The sequence below is a fragment of the Podarcis vaucheri genome, assembly GCF_965113315.1.
Source record: "Podarcis vaucheri genome assembly, chromosome: 9".
NCBI classification, from domain to species: Eukaryota; Metazoa; Chordata; class Lepidosauria; order Squamata; family Lacertidae; genus Podarcis; species Podarcis vaucheri.
The window spans coordinates 40,832,455-40,854,242 of NC_138767.1; the positions used below are offsets into that span (position 1 = coordinate 40,832,455).

Below are 21,788 nucleotides of genomic sequence, written 5' to 3' on the forward strand. Positions count from 1 at the left end.
AAACTCGGCCCTCCAGATGTTTTGGGACTACAACTCCCATCATCCCTAGCTAACAGGACCAGTGGTCAGGGGTGATAGGAATTGTAGTCTCAGAACATCTGGAGGGCGAGTTTGGCTATGCCTGATATAATTGTAAAGTACATCAAAGATCATCTAGTCCAAGCTCTTGCCAATCAGGGATTCTACTACCATAGCATCACTGATAGGTGGTTGTCTAATCTCTCCTTAAAAAAACTATCTATATGCCAACTGATCATGATGTCTTGGGAGGATCACTCTGTTCAAACACTGTAAAAGGTCTTTTTGTATACTCACTTTTCACACCTAAAACAACATTTTGCTAAAGGGACAACAATACAGCAAACTGGTTTTCTTTTTAGCCTGTCTTTGTATCACGGGGCTGATTTCTACAGCATCTCACAACAGTTTAAATTAAAAAAAATAAATTAAATGTTTTAAAAATGAACAAATTTTAATGAATAAAACCAGCAATCGATTTAAAAACACAATCATTGTAGCTACCTACACAAGAACATTTCTGATTGGCTGAGGCTTGAAGAGTGGGAACCAGTAATGGCAAAGCCTGAGAAGTAAAATACTGCATCCTGTAATGATGCCTCCTCAACAGATGGGCCGTTATGTCATAGGAGGCAGGACGGAATATGCAGCAACATGATGTACAAGCAGGAGTGGCTCACTCAGTTGGTCGGGGCCACAGCAAGAACCTCTTGGTGGTGGTACTGCTGCTGCAGCTTCCTGGGAAAGGGGAGGGTGAAGTGGTGGTGATGTCAGGGCTGTGCACAGGCACCAGCAGAACCAAAGCTGGTTTCTGGCAATCCCAACTTCCCTTTCACAGTAAGTGATGGCCCTTGCTGGGAGGCTACTGCTGCAGCTCCAACTAACCAAGCAAGCCCCAAGGAAACCATATATTTACTATGCCAGGTTTGTTGCCACCATCTCTTTCAACTCCTGGTGACAAGTGGGAACCTTTTTTAAAAAGTGTCACAGCCATGTAGGCTGTAGGAAGAATAGAATCATGAATCCCAATGCTGAATTTAGTAAACCTTTGTCATTTGCAAAATACGCAGGAACCCAGGTCATGGCTATGTTTGTTTAGAAAGTTCCAGTGAGTTAAATATGATATAGCTGATGTCTTGCTAGCGTAGGTTAGGGTGCCAGGCAACCAAACAACAACAAACCTCAAAGGGTGAAGGGTTGGATTGGGAAAAACTTATTACACACATTTTTTAAAAAACTATCTGCCCTAGAGTATAAATAACATACTCTTAAAAACAGTGATCATTAAGCCATGCCAAGACATGTGGGTGTGGGGACTAAATTAGTTCTCAGTGTGATGCAGAAATCTGCTGAAATTTCCTTTTATCAATCCTGTTTTTTAATCAAGAGCAATGCAAGAACTAGCTAAAGGTTTGGCAGTAGCTGCCTAAAGCCTTGCTGATGTTCTGATGCCCTTGGAGCATTATTGGCAATCAGTAATCCGATAGCATATATGCACAGTTGACTTATTAACTTAGCATATTTGTATGTGAAAATCTTTCAGCTATTATTCTTCATGGCAATAACCCATAGATCTTTTAAGAGGTGATTTAAACAATCAGCTTAGGAAAGAAACAGACATCACTGTTTGTGTCAGTTATTCCTTGGATGAAATCTTAAAATTGCATTTTTTTTAAAAAAGTTAGCCTTTCCTTTTCAATTTTACTTAGCAATTCCTGAATAAAGCTCTGAAAAAAGCCTTCTTATGTAAACTATTTTGACTACTGATTATTTCAAGGGTACATTCCTTATTGCCTGTGATGAACAGCATTATTAATGTAGAAACAAATTCAGTGTGTTCCACTTTTAGTAGAAGAGTAACACCTTCTATAAGAAAGGATTTTAATTAAAACCAATGTCATTTATTTTTAATCAACTGATTCAAGAAAATAAGTAACAAATTGTTTTACAGTAAAAGTATTTGTTAAGTGTAAGCATCCCATGTACCATAGATTACAAGCACCAAGATGCTCTGGCCAGCTTACACCAAGAGAAAAGTATAATTGGAAAACACTGATCCAATATAATATAGTAGTACAGCTAGAGCTAAAAGTGAAGAAAAACTACTAGAAACACTAATTCCATCCATTCCATTAACTACAATTAGTGTTTGCTGTTGCACCTTTTGTAGTTGCTAAAAGAACCCAGAGAAAGGAATATCACTAAACCATCATTAGGTTGTGTGTTATCAATGAAGAGCACTTGAGTTAAGAACTTGCTTCCAATTGACTTAATCTTATTTGTTGACCTGGGTTGTGAGTTGCAAAAGCTTTCACCTGGTCTTTTTGTTGTTTGTTTTGACTGATGATGAGAATAAGGAAGTGTAAATATTTTATTTTTAGTCCCAGGCCGACTTACAATAATATTATTTTGGGGCGGTCTCATAATATGGAAGATGTTTTCCAAGCATGGGAGTCGCCTATTAACACAACAGTGTCCTTATACTTCATACTGTAAACTAGCCCTAGTCATCAAAATGCCAGATACAGGACGGGAAGGGAGTGTTGATAGCTACCTTCCAGTATCCATCTTCAGACATGACTGAATGCACTAGTTACCAACTACAGATATATTTATAATGCTGCTCACACGTCTCACAAATTATCAAATTAACCTCAATGGGACCTAGATACAAATGAATTCTGGACTACATGCATACTTCTCCTATAAAACTGAATATAATTTGATTGAAGAAGTTATATGGGTGTTTATTCCCTTCATAAAATGTAGTAGAGATAAAATGAAAAGCTAAATACCTATTACGTTTTTTAAAAACCTTAAGAGTGAAATCATCAATGGATAATAAATCAGCTCTTGAAAAAAAAAACCCTTACATATAAGAAACAACTGTCACAAACAGCAGTCACTGAAACAAAGTCACTGGTCTCACAAGCATACATTAATCTGAAAATTACATTATTAAGTCATGGCAGTTTATCAACTTGCAGTCCTCTTCAACGCCAATTAACAGTGTTACACTGACAACAATGAATACTATAATTAGCAAGGAAATGCTTAAAGATGGCAGATGATGCATTACATAGGCAAACAGTACCAGGAGCCCAGTATTAAGTGATAATCCTCACCTCTTTGGGGAGCAAGGAAATGAAGTCTCGTTGAAATTGGGGCTCAATCACTTGCATCATATGCTTCACTTGTGTTGGTTCACAACTATCAATCAATTCATCTAAGGCAAGTAACTTCTCTGGTCCACTCCAGCTCTGTGAAGTACAAATATATGTTTAGTTTCCACTGTATTGTTTTCATATAGTAATGCATTTCAAAAATGTAATATTTGAAAATTGCTATGGAATATGCTGGGATGAAAAATTATTGCAATACCACCCAGAATGGTGAAGGGAGTATTCAAATGTGAAACAGGTGTTCAACCATACAAATGTTCCTTAGAAAAATAATAAACTTTAAATTAAAAAGGAGAGGGTAAAAAAAATAAATCCAAAACTTAATAGTAGTAACTTCATTTCAGGTTCATTTGGTTTTGTTTATTGCAAAAAAAAATAACGTTTTTATAGCCATGTGTACATCTGCCACAGTGCAATCTTCCTGATTTCTGGCTCGAAACCAGTGTTTTGTAAACATAATTTTACATTAGGAAGAAAAGAGGGAATTTTGTTTGGTAATTTTCTTACTTCATATTCCTACTAACGGGCATCATAAAATTTGATGGTTTTAATAAGGCACTCATCTGCAAACACAGCAGATTAGCAAAACCATTTGCAGAAGAATTAATAACTGAAGATATAGCACGTCTTCTCTCAAACTCATCTGGGCTCAAAGTTTTGATTCGCTACACAAATGCCATTTATGAAAACCATTTTGGGAGAAACAATATAGAAGGAGCTAACCTATTCTAGAAGACACTTCAGGACCACTAAAAGAAGTTAGAAAAGATTGACGAGTTTTGAAGCAAATGACTGTGCTTTTGACAGTATGGAAAGCAAAATGTAATGGAATACATATTCTGTCTAGCATTATTATCTTATTAGAGCCAAACAGGCTAAATATATTTCAATTCATTTATTTCAATAGGTTCCTTTAAGTATGACTAGATTTGGCTATTGCCCATAAATTGTGTCATTCTCTCGCTTATACCGTTAAAATCAAATACCTTATCTTGAATACTAGTAAATAAAACTCCACGCACATTAAGATATGTTAATACAGCATTATCCTAAACATTAATTTCCACGTGCTACATATAATTCCAGTTTCTAATTATTCTGCGAATTATGGCTATAAACCTAAACCACTGTCTAGATTAGCAAACTTCTACTGTACAGTGGTACCTTGGGTTAAGTGCTTAATTTGTTCCGGAGGTCCATTCTTAACCTGAAACTGTTCTTAACCTGAAGCACCACTTTAGCTAATGGGGCCTCCTGCTGCCGCCACATCGCTGGAGCACGATTTCTGTTCTCATCCTGAAGCAAAGTTCTTAACCCAAGGTACTATTTCTGGGTTAGCAGAGTCTGTAAGCTGAAGTGTATGTAACCCGAGGTACCACTGTACTTTCATAGGAATGCCTCTCAAAGGCCAAGACTGGTTCCACCAGTGCATCCACACAAAAGTGATATCGCCATCGCCTTTCTCTCCTAGTAAGTAGCAGTGACACTAGTGCCAGGAGGCTGTTACTGCACCTCACTGTTTGAGCCACTATATTACTTCATATTGATGCATTTATACAACCAAAACTGGCACACAAGACAAAATATTCCCTGAACAATTAACATAGCTATCAAACTCCCAAGCAGAATGTGCAAGAATGGTAAAAATGAAATTTCTACATCTGTTTTATGATGAAATGTATATATACCTAACCCAATAGTTGTCATAATTTGCTGTACATTGTCATTTTTACATCACACTGATTATGATTGTAATTAATGAGGGATCGGATGAATATGTTGGAAATGGACACAAACTAATCAGAATTAAACAGAAGCACAGAAACTGAAATGGCATCACATGAAATAACCTGTGAATTTACCTTTACCTCCTTCATATTACTTTTCAAAGAAAGGTTAAATTCACAGAACCAACATGTCAAAACGGAGGGGGGTGGATCTGACCCTAGAAACAATCTATAATAGCTGTTAATAATATCTCTTTAATACTACAGAAACTGAGGCAAAATCTGAAAGTATAACAACTATCCTAAGGGTACAATCCTATCTTTTCCACAATATAATGCTAAACAGAAAAAAAAAACTATGGAGAAAAATTATATCCCCATAACCTCGGACTTTTAGACAGCAATGTCCATTTATTCAGCTTTCTAAACTAACTAAAAGGAGTAAGTATAATATAGTTTCATATCAGTTAGAAAGATTTACTCCTGGGACATCGCTCACGTTGTCTTTCATTTTAATGAATAAACTGATAATCAATTTAAAAAGCTAAAGAGAAAATGTGTTTCATGCCAAATACAGTTATTTCTGTTGTGGTAAGCAATCTTAGGATAAATATTACTTTAGTTCAAGTGAAATACAACATATTTGTTTGCAGTGATGTAGCATCTATGTGCTCCTCTGAGTGACATCATATCTCCAAAATTGCTTAGGCTACAGCAGACACAGTTGTCACTAAGTGTATAGCCTTTAAAACCAGTAATACTATTTGAAGTAAGAGAAAGTGCAATTGTATGGCTGGTGGGGAAAAATGGTTAATATTGGTATTTAACTGAGAAGCACTTTTAACCAACCCCATCCTTGCATAGAGTTCTAATATTCAACACCCATTCAAGGCCTGAATTTCTTTTCATACTGCACCACTCACAAAACATGCATGTGTACCACTGATAATATTGTTTTGATGCACAGAGAAGCATCATTCCGAAGGTAAGTATTTTATAGTTCATGGTCACACCAAGTATTATTTCTTTCTAAGTACTCTGAAGCACCTAACTCCTTGCTACTTTTATTTCCCCTCCATTCTGCTGTATGGAAGAATATCCTAAAGAACAATAATTTATATACTGCAAAAACCAGGTAATCAATCATTAGAATAAACTGTCAGGAGACCACCAGAGACTTTTATGATTCATTGTGATAAGTCATTATGTTGAATAGGGACTGATGGGACGGAGTCAAACTCCTTATACAACTACTTCGAGAATTTGGGGATTTACAGTACTTGTATTTCATAGAATCATAGAAACATAGAGTTGGAAGGGACCCTAAGGGTCATCTAGTCCAACGCCCTGCAATGCAGGGATCTTTCCTGGGAGGCAATGACTGATTTGTAAAAGCAAATATAAAAAATAATTTAGGATAGGGGAAAATTATAAAGTGGTGAGGTGTGTGCTTACAAATCTTTAATCTCTGTACTTAACCATGTATAAGATACAAACAGGCTTGGCACGATAAAGAGTGGCTGCCTTGGTATTTTAAAAAATGAGTAAGGCTTCATTTGTAGTTAGAAGCATAAGGTACATAAAATGTGAACTAACTGGGATGAAGATCTGCCTTGCAAATAAAACTGATACTGAAACATTAAATAGGGAGAATTATGAGGCTCGAATTGATAGATGCTAAAACTAACTTTAATAAAATTGATGTAAAATACAATCCAAGCATACAGTTTACCATTGGTAAGAAGTGCTCGAACTGTTAAGGCTAAAGCTTTTTTCTTTTCCCTGACCTTCCACTGACTGTGGTCCACTTACTGTGTGTACAGAACAACTCCTTCCTGTTCTAACCTCCAGATGCTCCCAAATCTGCTTGATGGTTTTTCCCAACCCGCGGAGCATATTTGGAAGGCATATAGGATACGACCTTAAGTCCATCAAACTCTATCTCAATTTATTTCCAAACATTTTTAAAGGGCTAATGTGGTACTAAGCAAATTCAGGTTAAGAATTAAAAGGCACATTGGCATACTTAACCAAGTTCATTTCTACCAATATTATCTGTACTGTTCAGAGTTTAATCAGAGGTTGTGAGCAAGCATTCTAAAATTTAATCTGTGCTATTGCAATTTTAAATTGTCTCTTCAGGGATATAATTAAGAAGAGCATTTTGAAGAAATAAAGTGCATATTTTATAAGCATTCTTAGGAAGAAGCAGTGTTTCGTGAAACCACCGGAACACTAGGGGAAACAGTGTATGAACAGAACACTGACGCTTCCTACACAAGATCCACAACAAACGGATCCTTAAGTGGGAGAAGAGGAACTGCATCACATCCAGAGATGTGAACTCAAGAATAATTCAAACTCAAGACACAGGAAGTGATAAATATGCAAAAAGGAAATGGAATTCTGTGACTCAAATACACTAAACAAATTAAAATGCAGGACCAATTATGAAACTCTGCCCCATTTTTCTCCCATCCCACTTGTGCCAAATTTACCCTCCATTTTATTAGTCATGGGGAGTGGCAGGAAGCTACACTGTCCTCAACCACTAGAATTTACACCCAGCTATTTATTTAGCACCTGAGATTTCATCACATATTACCCACAATGTTTCAGGCAAATATCGACCTTCTGAAACACCCAAAACTCAGCAACCTGAATTTCCAAGTGCCAGATTTTCCACTCTTTCTGCACACCTGCCAAATCATGGAAGACACAAAGTCCTAACAATATTCAATCTTTTTTTTTGCTCTTTAATGTTTATGTCAGAGTTCGCTGTCTATATCTGTGCCTTCTCACGGTTTGTGCGGATATCAAGCAACATTTACTGCTGCTTATTCTATCCACATGCTAGACCCAAGATAACCTTAATAGTCTAACCATGCTTATGATCACAGTCATTGCAAAGTTATGAGAAAATGAAACATAAAGTACAAAATTGGCTCTAATATCATCAAATAATGGAGTTTTTCAAACAGGATAGGAAAATTGGCTTTCAGGTGGAAAAATCAAAATTAGAGACTGAATTGTTAGAACCCAATACTAAGAATTTATCAAGAATGTATAACTTGCTGCTGAAATGGAATACACAAGATGAAACAGTTAAATCGGCTATGATTAAATGGGCACAGGACATTGGTCATAACATTATGTCTGCGGACTGGGAATGGTTATGGAACACTGGTATCAAATTTACGGCATGTAATGCCTTAAAGGAAAACATTATGAAAATGGTTTACAGGTGGTACATGACCCCAGTCAAGTTGGCAAAAATTTATCATTCGCCCGATAATAAGTGTTGGAAATGTAAAGAGACTGAAGGTACCTTTTATCACCTTTGGTGGACATGCCCGAAGATTAAGGTCTTCTGGGAAATGATTTATAATGAAATGAAAAAGGTACTTAAATGTACTTTCTTGAAAAAACCAGAGGCTTTTCTCTTGGGCATTGCCGGCCATTTGGTGTCAAAAAGGGATAGAACTTTTTTTATGTATGCTACAACAGCAGCAAGAATACTTATCGCAAAGTATTGGAAGACACAAGATCTACCCACTCTGGAAGAATGGCAGACGATGGTGATGGACTACATGACATTGGCTGAGATGACAGGCAGAATTCGTGACCAGGGAAAAGAGACGGCGGAAGAAGAATGGAGAAAATTTAAAAGCTATCTTAAGGACTATTATAAACTTGATGAATGTTAGAATGTTGTGGTTTTCAGGAATAAAGGGATACAGTGATATAAGGTCAGAATAAAGAAAAGACTAAGATGACAGAGGGTGGAAAGGAACAATTGGGAGTTGCTATAAAATTTTGGACATTGGGATGCAGAAAGGGGGGGTATGGGGGAGTCCCGGAAAAGAGGTTTATGAAAAAAATGTTATGAAATTATACGTGTTTGTATGTCTTTTTAAGTGTTTGTTTGTTTTTTTTAAAAATTTTGTAAAACCAATAAAAATTTTATAAAAAAAAATATAATATGATCACAGTCATTGCTTTCCAAAGGTTCATGCTACGTATTAACTGGTGGTAATATTTTATGAACAGATCTTGTAGAATAGATCAATGGGATTTTTTTCAGAACATCAGACTGTGGGCATTCATCCCAACAATCCCTTCAATAATCAAGCCAGGTCTTACTGAAGGTGCAACCCATCCTCCTGGCATCTCTAGAACTGGTACACTTTGAACTCACTCACCCCCATGTTAAAGCTGATAGTAAAACTAAACTGCATTGATCTATTGTTAGAAATGATCAGTAGTGGGCTCTGCCACCTACAGAAGTAGGGAGACAAATTCAATGTAGTGCTATGATGACTCTTCCTTCAGCAAAAGCATTTCAGCTTGCACGCTCCTCCCAAGTGTGCTGTTCTGGACCCTTCCCTACACAGCCGATCTGGTTAGGGGTGGGAGTGTGTGGTGGGGAGGAGAGGGGAATGGGGAAAGCCCCATATTGCTAGAGGAAGTCCTTGTGCAGGCTTCCACTAGAAGGACTTGTTTACCGAATCTGGTCTCTGAGCTTTAGAAAATGTAACTTAATTAATGGTCTTGAATCAGAAGTTGGGATTTATACTTTCACTCCACTTCCAATCACAACCAATTTAACATCAAATTTGTCTTAATGAGAAATCTACAACTGAATAATGAGACTCTTAATCTCAGGGTTGTGGGTTTGAGCCCCATGTTGGGCAAGAGAGCCCTGCATTGTAGGGGGTTAGACTAGATGACCCTCATGGTCGCTTCCAACTCTACAATACTATAATTCTATGCCTAAAACAGCTGAAACCAATGGAAAGGTAGATCAGCTTAATTGATGTTAATTGAAATTCAAATCAGCCTGCTTAAAACAATTGTGAGGATAAAACATTTCTCTGAACTTAAGATGAAAGGCTGGGTTCAAAGGTTTAAATAAGAACATGAATCTAATGGATCTTGAAATGTTCAATACCCTAGTCTAGAAGATGCATTCCTACAATGTAGAGTTGGATCCACTAGCATGAAGCTTCTTCTGCTCTTAGAAGAGCTGTTTCCAGCTTCGTTGTAGAGTCCTGCTTGAGGAAGTTGTCCCAGTTCAGGAAGTGTGCAAATTCTTGTGTGGGACTTTGAACAAACTCACCCCCAAGACCATTCTTAATGGCCCACTAACCTTACTAGGTAGCCTGTAATTTCATTATTCACACTGTAAACATAAGCCCTGATATACTCTGACCCTGCACTGTGTGAAGTATTCCACTTCCTCTGCATTAGTGCCATCCCATGAACTCTTGCACATGTTGTCTTACTGCTCATGGGTCTTTGAATCTGGCCCACGTCTATTTGTAAAACCCGTATCTTGGCACCGGGTTGCAGCCACTGTTGTGTGAGCGTGATTTCCTTAACACGAGACCGTCTTTTCCATTCTTCTTCCTCAGAGAAACCCCACTCTTCCTTTCCATTGAAAGATCTATGTTATGGGCTGGAGAAATTTCAAGTTCCATATGGCATGGGAGCTGGGGTGGGAGGGAGAAATAGCCCTAAGATCAGGCAGAAGAAACCTGAGGATGTGGCAAGCTGCAAACACAAGAGACATCGGCTCAATTTTGGTCAATTGCCCCTCCCAGTTCAGCTCCCAATGCCACGTTCCGGGTCTTTCCCAGATGTCTCCTGGCCCTCAGAAGAGGCTGTAGTGGAAAGAGAAGGTAAAAATGCACTCTCATGCAAGCAGATAGTTATAGCCAGGCTCACACAGTGTTGGATACAAGCCATTGTGCTGAATATTTGTTTGCTCAACCTATCATGTCACTCCTTCAAATAAAGGATAAAGTTTATTTGATTACATAAATGTATAATTGGGAAAAACAAATGGCTTTCAAATGTTTGTTTTTCAGTAGCAAGCACTGATTTGATGCATCCTGACAATAATTTGCTAACTAAACAATATTGACTATGAAGGGCTTTATTAAACAACACATTTTACCCAAAAGATTGCTAGAAAGTTTACTGCTGGAGATATAGTATTCACATTAAATCTAAGAAATTGATTGCTGATCATAATGGCAGTAATTTCTAGAGCTGGCTCATTTCTCTTTTTTATAATGTTTCAGAAGTAGTTTTCAGTTTATAGATCTCTATAAACATGCTATATTTCTGGTTATTTAATTTAGCTTTGCAGATATATATTAAGTTTGTTTATACTGTGGTGCAGAACTGGAAAGCTGTAGACAGCACGTTAAGTTACTACAGTTACATAGCATTAATTTGTACCGGTGAAAACCATTTTATTTTACGGTTTTTAACTCAGTACGCATTTTAGAGTTACGGTATGGAGGGCTCTTTTCTGTTTCTCATTAAAAACTTTACTATCTTTTAAAGAGATGAAAAAACAATGGGAAAATTCCATTCTCATCCATAATTAAGAGCACTAAAACATAAAACAGTCTACTCAATATTTTGCTTTCCATTTTTTAAAATTATAATAAATCCCAAGAAAGCCTACCTTTACACACCTCATGTTTAAAAATTATTAGTTCTTTAAAACAAGCAAGATATAAAACAAGTTGCATTAGAAAGTACTGTTTGTTATTAAAAAGACTCAGGAAGTGTAGTGATTCGGTACTGTATAACCGGCTACAGTTATTCTAACAGAATTCTTTCTCAGTTCACAACAAGCTCTTCAAAATAAGTCAAACTCAATTTTTTTTTCACCTGAAACATTTTCAGCCATTCTTGAAGTCCTGTTGGCGGCTGGATGGATGTAATCCGGCGCCGTTGCTGTCCTTGACCATTGGCTGCTCTCAGATCTCCAAAAGTAGTAGGTGTTGCTGAGCAAGGCACAAGCCCAGTAGTGCTGGAGCAGAAACAAAAGGCCAATGCAGTTCTCAGAAACATTTAATTATACTATTAGCACACTGGTCACTCGTTATTGAGGCAGATCTCATTACTGTATGAACGGGTCTTTCCAAATCTCATGTGTTTTACTATTTCAGGCTGATTTGGGGCAATTGCCTAAATATTGGAATCAAACAAGAGGTAAAGTAAGAAAACCTGGAGGTTTTCTTCACTAGGACTGGCGTTTTGCTGAGACTGAGCACCAAATGGCAACCTCCCACCCCCAAGTAAAAGTGCATAGTACCCAAGGCTTGTGAAGTTATCTTGGAACCAGGCAGAAAACCTTACAAGTGCTGTTCCTTCTCCATAGCACAAAAATAATAAATTAAATAGCTATTTGCTGCCCTTTCAATTCATCCAAGATTAGCTGCCTGAGGTAACCACCCCAACTCTGCCTAATGGCGGGGCCCAGACCCAAACCTCACAATGGGAGGCGCTAATCTAAGGGCTATAACCTGGGATCCACTTCGGGTGTGTCAAAGTGTTTGCAGTCACCCAATAGTACATTTGATATCTTCTTTGAAGTTCAGACTACTGTGTCATAAGACAAACTATTTTGAACCCTCTTGATTCCCATGTTTAAAAGTAAAGCATAGTGAGCTGTGTTGAAGAAATGCAAGCCTATAGATATCTTGGCACACTGAACTAGTTGGGACAGTTTTTTGGATCACGACCACAGTAGTCACTCCCTTTAATATTAAACTCAGGTGGTGAATGTCAACTGAAACTAAGCCAAAAAAAGAGGCTGAGAAACAGGAGGAAGTTATCAGCATTCTCAGGCGAAAGTCGAAGTTTGAGATACAACTTCCTCTCTTTTAAAATCGTAAGATGGTAATCCTTCTCCAATGGTCTGAGCATGCTCAGTAGCAGTGGAATGTTGTGTCCAGGAAAAAGAAAAATGCACCACTCAGAGGAAAATTAGTGGAATGTCCTACTTTACAAGTTACATGTTATAGTATGTTGGGGGGGAGGCATAGCTGGCAGACAGGAACTTGAGTAGAAGGTGGAGATAGACCAACCTTTGGTTGCAAGTTCCACCTATGAATAATGAAGTGTGAAATTGGTCACCTGGCTCTCCAAAACTGTGTCTGAGTTAACTACGCCTGGCATGAGTTGTGGGCCCCATTGAGCACCCTTCCAGGACACCATGTTGGGAGAGGGACAACATAACTAACTTTGTTTTGCTGCTTGCAACCTCCAACCCTGCATGGGGCCACCTACTGGCTCTGGTGCATATGCAACTAACACCACACTGTTGAACCTCCTCTTTCCTCTCTGAGGATGTAAGCAGAGTCAAGAGTGAGGAGGTGAAACAGCATCCTCCTCTTCGCTTCTACGACCTGATCTCACTTGGTTGTGAAGACTGTGTCCAACAAAAGGGGGCTAGGGAAAGGGAAGTGGAGAGGGACAGATGGATCTGCTTAGAGCACTTTGCCCAAGGGCCTCCAAAAACCTCAAGCTGGGATTGCAGTCACCCCAAATCTGTTAGCAGTAAGTCTAAAGGATTTCTGGTTTGGGTATTCCAAAGTTTTATTTCTTTTGTAATATTTCTAGTTTTATCTATATAAATGTTGAATGCTTCCCCACTAGTAGCCTTTGGTTGCAAGATTGGGGACTTTCATTTACAACATGTTGTAGATATTTGAATATTTTGAAGAGGGTAACTCTAGTCAGTTGAGACACATTTGCTTTTTATACATATTTCACTGGACACCTAGGATTATTGTATATTTCTAATTTGTAAGAAGCATGTGCTTCAATGTAATTATAAGTCAAACACTGACACTTTGCTTCCCTGGGTTTGCCAAAACAGCAAATACTACATGACTGCAAATTTGCATAAATTTGATGTGTGCCTAACAAAACACTGATTGAAGTACCATGGATGTGGAATTTCCTAGGTTCAGCATATCCAGTTTGAAGGATTTCAGAAATCAGCGCTAAGAAAGGCCAGCATCTAAGGCCTTGAAGTGTCATTGCTAGTCTGAGAAGTAGACAAATGGGCCTAGGTGGAGAAATAATCTGGAACTCAGTATAAAGTATAATTCAAAGGCATTATTTTAGCATTTTATTTTACAGCCTTTTTGCAGGCAAAATAAGGCTCATAAAACTAATTAGTTTAGAACAATTTCCTGAAAACAGGGGTGACACATTTACACAATTGAAAACATAACTATTTCATCAACAAGGGGCACAGCTGTTATCTGATGAGCACAGATTAAATATTTTAGGTAAAGAACTATCCTTGAAGGCATTTCTGAGTTCACAAATATAAGATACTTCTATAAATGAACTCCAAAGATGTTACCTTATAATTCAAATCTAAATAAGTATGAGCAAGTTAATAGTGATATTGTCTTAAAAACATTGTATTTTATGAGTAGCTATGTTGGCTTTTTCAGGATTTTTTTTAAAAAACCCCACATGAATTAGGAAAGGATTTATTAGCTAGAAATGCACTAACAAGCATTCTGTATGCAAACTTCTACAATTAATCAAATATCTGCATAGCATTTTCCCTGTTTTTCTTTTTACACAATTCAACAATGGTAGACCTATAAATTTGAGGGGGGGGAATATATAAATGAATATATTTCATTTATATAATGAAGAATTTAAAAGGAAGATTAAAACTGAACAGCAGATAAATTGCCTATGGAAAGCAATCTATTAAAACCAGAAAGTTTCACAATGCTGCAGATTTGAACAAGCTCAAATGCAAGAGGTAGTTGTTATGGCAACTACCAAGTAGTGAAGTCGAGTTGTATGCATCCCTGGTACTGAAATTCCTAACCAAAGAAAATTAAAGAGTTGTTAAATTGACGTGCCTGCCTATGATAAATGTACACCTCTTTAATTTATAAATGGAACTCCATGTTGTGGAGAGGTTATTATTCAATGTGACTCAGGAATTATCATGTTGTTGTATGCAAGAATGTTGTGATTAACACCAATGATTTTGTTGTCTCTATACTCCAACTTGATGCATATCCCAATCTGCAAGTTTCCCTTCACTGGGTAGATGTGAGGGAAGAAAAATATCAGAGTCCTTTGAAGCCACGTAAAAGGCTTCATCCTAAATTTGTAAATAAAAGGGTTTGTTTACCTCTTTATAAATTTCTAATTTCAGCAATTTCAAGCAAGTGAGGTACTTATGAATGTAGATAATTCACTCAGATTTGTTTTGTGGTATGACCATGCAAGAGGCGGCTGGGCAGGAAGTACAGGCTGCAGTAGTGTATCTTAAACAGATGACCTGTCATTGCATTAAATTACCTTGTGTATTCTGAGACTTTGCAGGGTTTCTTTCCCAGTGAGAAAGAACGGACCTCGGAGCCATGGTCCAACTTTCTCTTCATCTACAAAATGGGATAAGGAACAAAAAAATGGTGTTAGTTTGGCAGCATAGCGAGGCCCTTAATGAAGAGGGTGGTAATCTTTTTGCCTGTACCTATCAATATTTTCTTAATATCAGCCTGTGCAACCTGCATTTTAAACTAACAAAACATAAATTATTCCAATGACCCAGCTTTTCTACAACCCTTTGCACCATAATCACTTGGCAGCTAGAAGATACCCTGCTGCATTATGATTTGCATTATGATTTGTTTCCACACATTTATTCATCTCAATTAGTTATTAAATGATTCAGTTCATTACTCTGCACATTCTTTGGAATGATAGGTATAAATGCTAAAATAACATCAAACTGAATGAAATATTCTCTGATAAACACTTAAAAACACAGATCAGAAACATTTTACGAATGTGAAAAAGCACGTAAAACTACCTCCCTTTGGGCAGTTCCTTATATTTTTACCACTAGTGTCATTAGGATGGCCTTAGGACAAGTAGCTTTGTGCAATATGGCAAGATAACTGTGTGTGTGTGTGTGTGTGTGTGTGTGTGTATGTATGCAGTGTTGCATTGTCAACCACAGAGAAGTTTATCAAAGTTACCAACACTTATATATCAAGTAATCTTTTAACTACAAACATTTAGACTGGAAACTGAAAGAAGCAAACAAAAACATATGAAAAGTGCAATACATCCAAAAGCAAACTTTTTAGGTTTGACAAGGTGCAGCAGTGGCAATTCGACACCTATGCTGGCTGAACAGTATGGAATATACATGTGCTTTTGCCCAGATTTATATCTGGTTGTTTTTCTTAATATGGTAGCTATTTAAAATGACTGGCTTCATACCAGTTGTTGGCAGCTAAAATCAAATATACACTATCATGCAAATGCAGATTTTCCCATTCCCATATTTTTTAAAAAACGGACATTCACTATATATTGTGGCTGTCTGCTGACACCGAAGATACATTAGAATCATTCAAGATACTAAAGTGCATTCTCACTACGGAAATAAGCATTCTCTTAGGCTTATGAATTGTGTTTTATTTTTAAACAAGGTTTCCATTTAAATTGTGATGTTTATCTTTTTCACTTGAGCAATAATGGAAACACTCCTCTTGTGCTCAGCCTTATTTGTGAGCCTGTGCCTCACATGGGACAATACACAGCATGCACCACACAGAACCAAAAAGCCTTCTCCACCAGCAACCTTTATTCAGAGCAAAGGTGGGGATAATGGAGACCATATTTTCATCCATGTACAGGAGCATGTCTGAAGACCCTGGGAAAACACTCCCCATATTTAGAAAAATACATCGATTTATTGCAGAGCACCCTTTTGCTATAACCAAACTGCAGCTCCAGAAATGGGGGTTCATATACTAGATGCTTTTAACCTCCATTAAAAATTAAACTGATTCTCCCCTAGGGGGTATCATGATATTCTAGCAGTAGTATTTCTTGTTTCTGACTATGAAATGATTTATTTTACTTCAGCAAACAAATGTTAGGAATATGAATTAACTCCTACTCTGAACACAACTTCATTTTCTCAAAAGCATGGGATACATTCTAAACAACAGGCAGTTGTCCAAGGATGCAACGAAACTCCTGTTTTCTTAATATTTGTAGGAAACTTTTTCCATCCCGTTTAAGCTCCAACTGTTTTAGGTACTGGGAAACCTGCAAAAGCTTAGCACTTGGCACTCTATGAAATACTCTTAATAAAATTACCACTTTGTTAGGCTAAAAAGAAGTTTATGTCCATTAGAGGTATCTAGTGTAAACAATTGCATTTTGTAGGAGGTTCTGTGAAATTCAAAAACTTGCTCCACAAGTACCTGAGGAAACACACAATCTTGTAGAAAATTATGGTTGGGTTTTTTTTAAATAACAGATCCTGCAGACTGTATTCTGCATTGCTCTTGGGAATACACTGTATCTCTGAAACATTTCACAGCATGCTCAAAATGTCTCTTTGATATAAGCAATTACATGTTAACATCAGTACTATTTGCATCCAAAGCTGCAAAATGAACATGAAATACTGAGTGAAAGTAGAAAAGGGTCTTTTTTTTTAAAAGGGAGGGGGGAAAAAACAGGCTAAAGTGCTGAGCTGAAGAGCCAGTTCGGTTGAAGGTAGTCTGATCTTTCTTTGGTTTCCCATGCAGACTCCTAAAATAAAAGGATTTCGCATCTCATTGAGCCCTTTCATTATTTGCCTTTATTCAGCGTATAGCATGTTAAGCATCCAGGCACCACCAAAGGAGGGGGGGGAATACAGAGAGATACCGCAGCCATCTCTGATGATACAGATTTTTCTTTCCTCGACACACACACACACACACACACAGGCACATACACACACGGGCACACGGGCACATACACACACATCTATATAGATACATATAGGAAGGGGGACACACACCATACCGGTTACTTACTTTGTAAAAAATCATTTTTAAAGTGCCGTAGAACCCCATGTTTTCGGTATTTTTCCCCTTCAGCGGTTCCGTGCCCCCGTGTGTCCGGCTGCTTGGTAGCCTCTGACAATATAAACCTTTTTCAGGTAGATATGTCACAGACTCTAATGTGGACATGCTCGGGCACGTCGGAGAAGGAAGATCAGGCAGCAGAAGCAGCAGCAGCAGCAGCAGCAAGCAAACTCCACCGTGAATGCGAGGAACGAAGCTCGATATCAAAAACCTCCTCCCGGCACACATACATACGTACAGCTTGTCTGAGGAGAACTTAAGGGAATAATGAGTGAGGGGGGAAGATTATTGGAGGAGACTTTGCCCTGTCAAAGCCTTGACTGAACAGATTCCTCCCCGAGCGGCACAGAGATCAGATTACATCTTCCCTCACGCTGCGAATGGTGCAGTCCAAGCTTCAGCAATGCAGGCTGCACATCAATTATATGGTGCTCAGCTCCAAGGAGCCTGTGAGCACACAGCATGGGAAGGACTTCGGCAGGAAATTAAACCGTCCCCACGCCATCCTCACATTGGCCACTGGGCTCGAAGGAAAGGCTGAATATCTTTAACTATCTTCTCAAACCTGGCTAATTTATCTCCCCCCATTTTAAACAAACAGGAGAGCACTGGATAATTCACGATTACAAGCTGAAGCAAACAAGGCGATTTCCACTAATTACAGCTATACGGTGGCCCTCCGGCAAGCTGACTGGACCTTTATGCCATTGCATCTAATGGGTTCAAACACTGCTGCATAAAAATGCAGTTAATTTCAAATTAATTTGAGATAAGCATTTCCTTTGGCAAGCAGCCTACATTTTTCATTTGGGGGAGGAGAAATAGTAATGAATTTATTGTTACGCTTAGCGTTCAATCCAATCATAATAAAATATGCAACTAGTTTGATTTAAATATTAATTCCTTCCTATTGTGGATTATTATTTTTTAAGTTGTGCTTACAAAATAACAGAACTGACGAGAAAACTCATGAGATCATCTTGTCCACCCCAAATGGGGGAAAGATCAGCACTACGGTTCTCTTACTACTCTTCAGTTACAACAAAAATCTGAAATAATTATTCAATGACACTCCCCTCCCAAACACAGTTGACGCTACTGGAGAATCACCCTCCAAAGTGTTTTTGTTTTAAATACTTAACTTAAATCTGTATTTCTGCTATTTAACTATACTATCTGTGGCCCTATTTTCAAACATATTTGACAGCTACTGTCATGACAGACCTTGAAGATGTCTATTTCACAGAGCAAATTAATATGACCACTTGCACCATTAGGTGATTCCCCCCCCCCATAATCACTGCCTAGGGAGACCCCTACAGCCTTTCAAAAGGGTCCACATGCAATCAGCTATCACGTTGCTGAATGTACAAGAACCAAGTTTTAGCTGAACCCTTTCACAAGATCCAGATCCAGCTGAATCCCTCTATAGATTGTTGCAGGGGGCAGATTTGCATCACAGGGGGAGCAAAGCTACACCATGTTACAGTTCATATTCCAAATATATGAACGTAAAACATCAGATGAAGCCTGTTCAGTCAAGTGGAGCTATCACGTGTCTTGAACATGATACTTCTGCTACCCTTAATACACTGCAGTACGACATTTGCGTGGAAGTATGCTCGTATTTTCTCCAGATGGCATTTCTGCCATGAACACAATGTTCCTTTCCCCCCTTCTATTATAATATGAAACATTTTTTTAAAGCTTCTACTTTTTAAAATGTTCCTACTTTTCCCCCACAATCTGATGTGTCCCTGACTGAAGTCTGGTTTGGGTATTTATTTTTGGCCTCAAAACTGGCTCCTGATTTTTAGTTTAAAAATAAAATAAAATAGTGTCATGATATAGGTATGGTGCAGACATATATAAATTGCATTTTCTCCACAAAAAGCAGAATACTTTCTGAAGGTTTATGTTGTATGTTTACGTTTATGACAAACCTTGTAATTTATATACGGGCATGCTATCTTAAAAAAGTATTTCTGGACCAGAAGGCACATTTTGAATTTTAAGGAAGAATGATGGGCACCAGTCACAAAATGGTTGCCATGGCATAACACAGCATGCCTGCTGTGGGGGCATGGTGAAATTAGAGACAGTTCAGTCATTGATGCTTCCCACCCACCCAAGAAAGCCAAAGGCTTACCATGGCAAGTCAGCTACGTCCTGAGTTCTCTCCCGCCTCCCACCAACATAACAAACATTGTCTAATAACAATGGAGCATTTCCCAACACCAGCAAAAATATATACGGTGATCACACCACTCTTTCTCCTGCGCATGCACAGCACACATACAGGCCACATACACATGTGCATCTCTCTCAACTCACTCATGCACACACATTCCTCATATACATCTCTCCCTCTTTCACACAGACCACAGATACACACAGACCACATACACATCTCCACCCCTACTCCTCCCGCTCACAGACCATACATGCATGTGCTCCTCCTCCTTCCCTCTCTCTTACGAATGCCCACAAATCACATGCACCTATCTACTAAGTGTGTCTGTCTGTCTGTCTGGGTGTCTGCAGGAATTTTTCCTCTAACTTCCTCACAAGAAATGAGAAGAATGGTGTCTGCATGTTTTGCCTCAAGTTCTAAAATATGTCAGGTTCCAAAAATGCTAAAAGCTTAAGAAAAGAAAAGAAAAGAAAAGAGAAGAGAAGAGAAGAGAAGAGAAGAGAAGAGAAAAGGAAAGAAAAGAAAAAAGAAAAGAAAAGAAAAAAGAAAAGAAAAGAAAAGAAAAGAAAGATGGGTATTATGGTTCTTCTTAGGCCTATTACTGGTTAACAAGTTAGGACTGTTGGCTATTTTCCTGGTTTGTGAACTAATATGAAGCTACTGTTCCCCAATTTGGACATAACAGGAAACTTAGGACCACCCAGGATCTTTGTGTCAAAGCTGGCACACAGTGGATGAGTGCTCAGCCCCCCTATGCTCGTTCCTGGCTTCATAAACCAGAGTTTACAAAGCCTGGAATGAGAGTCCAAACCAGATATTACATCTTATCTGAATACGCTATTAAAGAGTTCCTGTGCCCAATTTTCTTTTGTGACAAATTCTCAAAAAACAGTCATTATTCAGAGAAAGGTTAAGGAAATATCTGGTACTCAAAGAATATTAGTAAAGTTAAGCTTCTACTACAGTGGGTATAAAAGCATAAATCCCAGGGTATGATCTGAGGGTACATGAGAGACACCAATTGGCTGAAGCTAAAGCAAGTCTGGGACAAGTCAGTGCCTGGATGGATGACCATATTGAAACCACATGTACACAAACTTGGTTCCATTATGGAAGAAAGGCAGGATATAAAATAAATAAATACAGTAAGTAAAAGAGGAAGACATTATCCCCATTTTACAGAGGGAACTGATGTGTTTGCATTACATGACTGTCAAAATGCCTGTCTTGTCACAAACGAAAAAAAGTAAATCAAGCATGAACAGGAATCCGGTGTTTGTGGTATAAGAGAACCAAAATACGGAGAGGATTCTGTGTATGTAAGAGAAGACAGTAAGCTCCCCCAAGCTGCAGTCTAAGTAACTGCAGATTATTTATGCCTATACAATTATTTCCCTACTGGCCTTACAAAAACAACTTATTAAACTTTTAGCAGGCAAGTTTGTTAGCAAGTTATAAATTAAAAACCAAAATTACTAGGTTTAATGCTTTAAGTTTTCTTAGTCAAGTTAAGTAACATCTGAATTCCTGAAATCTGTACTGTTCATCATTAGCAAAACAGGCTATTTTAAAGGGGATTATAAGATCCAAGGACCAATACCACAACTAGACAGACATCTGTTCTAATCTTGAGCCTATATAATGTAGCAATTTCTTCATCACCATTCTTGATGAATTGGAGATGCTATAGAACATACATGCAGCCCTGTGAATTTGTTATAGCTTCTCATTTCTTGAAGTCTTTTTTTTTGGGGGGGGTGGCAGAAAGGACCCAGTTGTGGTTAATGGATATTCCTGCTGTCAATATTCAGATGCTAAATATCAGTTCTCAAAATGAACCGTGAAAAGTGTATAAAACTGTTAACTCATATACTACTGTGGTTTTTTAAAAAAAGGAAGGCTGGAGAATAGCAGAAATCTTACTTCTGGTTTCCCTGAGATC

The 21,788-nt window shown here is 38.0% G+C and overlaps 1 protein-coding gene across 5 annotated transcripts in view; it reads right to left on the reverse strand.

Annotated features, from left to right (window-relative positions):
* The window catches only part of FBXW7 (F-box and WD repeat domain containing 7), a 121,239-nt gene that overhangs the window by 20,512 nt on the left and 78,939 nt on the right, over nt 1-21,788 (reverse strand). For 4 of the 5 annotated variants that reach the window (XM_082237644.1, XM_082237645.1, XM_082237647.1 and 1 more), the window contains 3 exons: nt 15,074-15,156; nt 11,615-11,756; nt 3,144-3,278 (listed from right to left, as the gene is read on the reverse strand). In XM_082237644.1, coding sequence (XP_082093770.1) covers nt 3,144-3,278; nt 11,615-11,756; nt 15,074-15,156 — 360 coding nt within the window. Of the gene's footprint in view, nt 1-3,143; nt 3,279-11,614; nt 11,757-15,073; nt 15,157-17,601; nt 18,143-21,788 lie in introns of those variants that run through there. The other variant, XM_082237646.1, reaches the window with a different exon arrangement.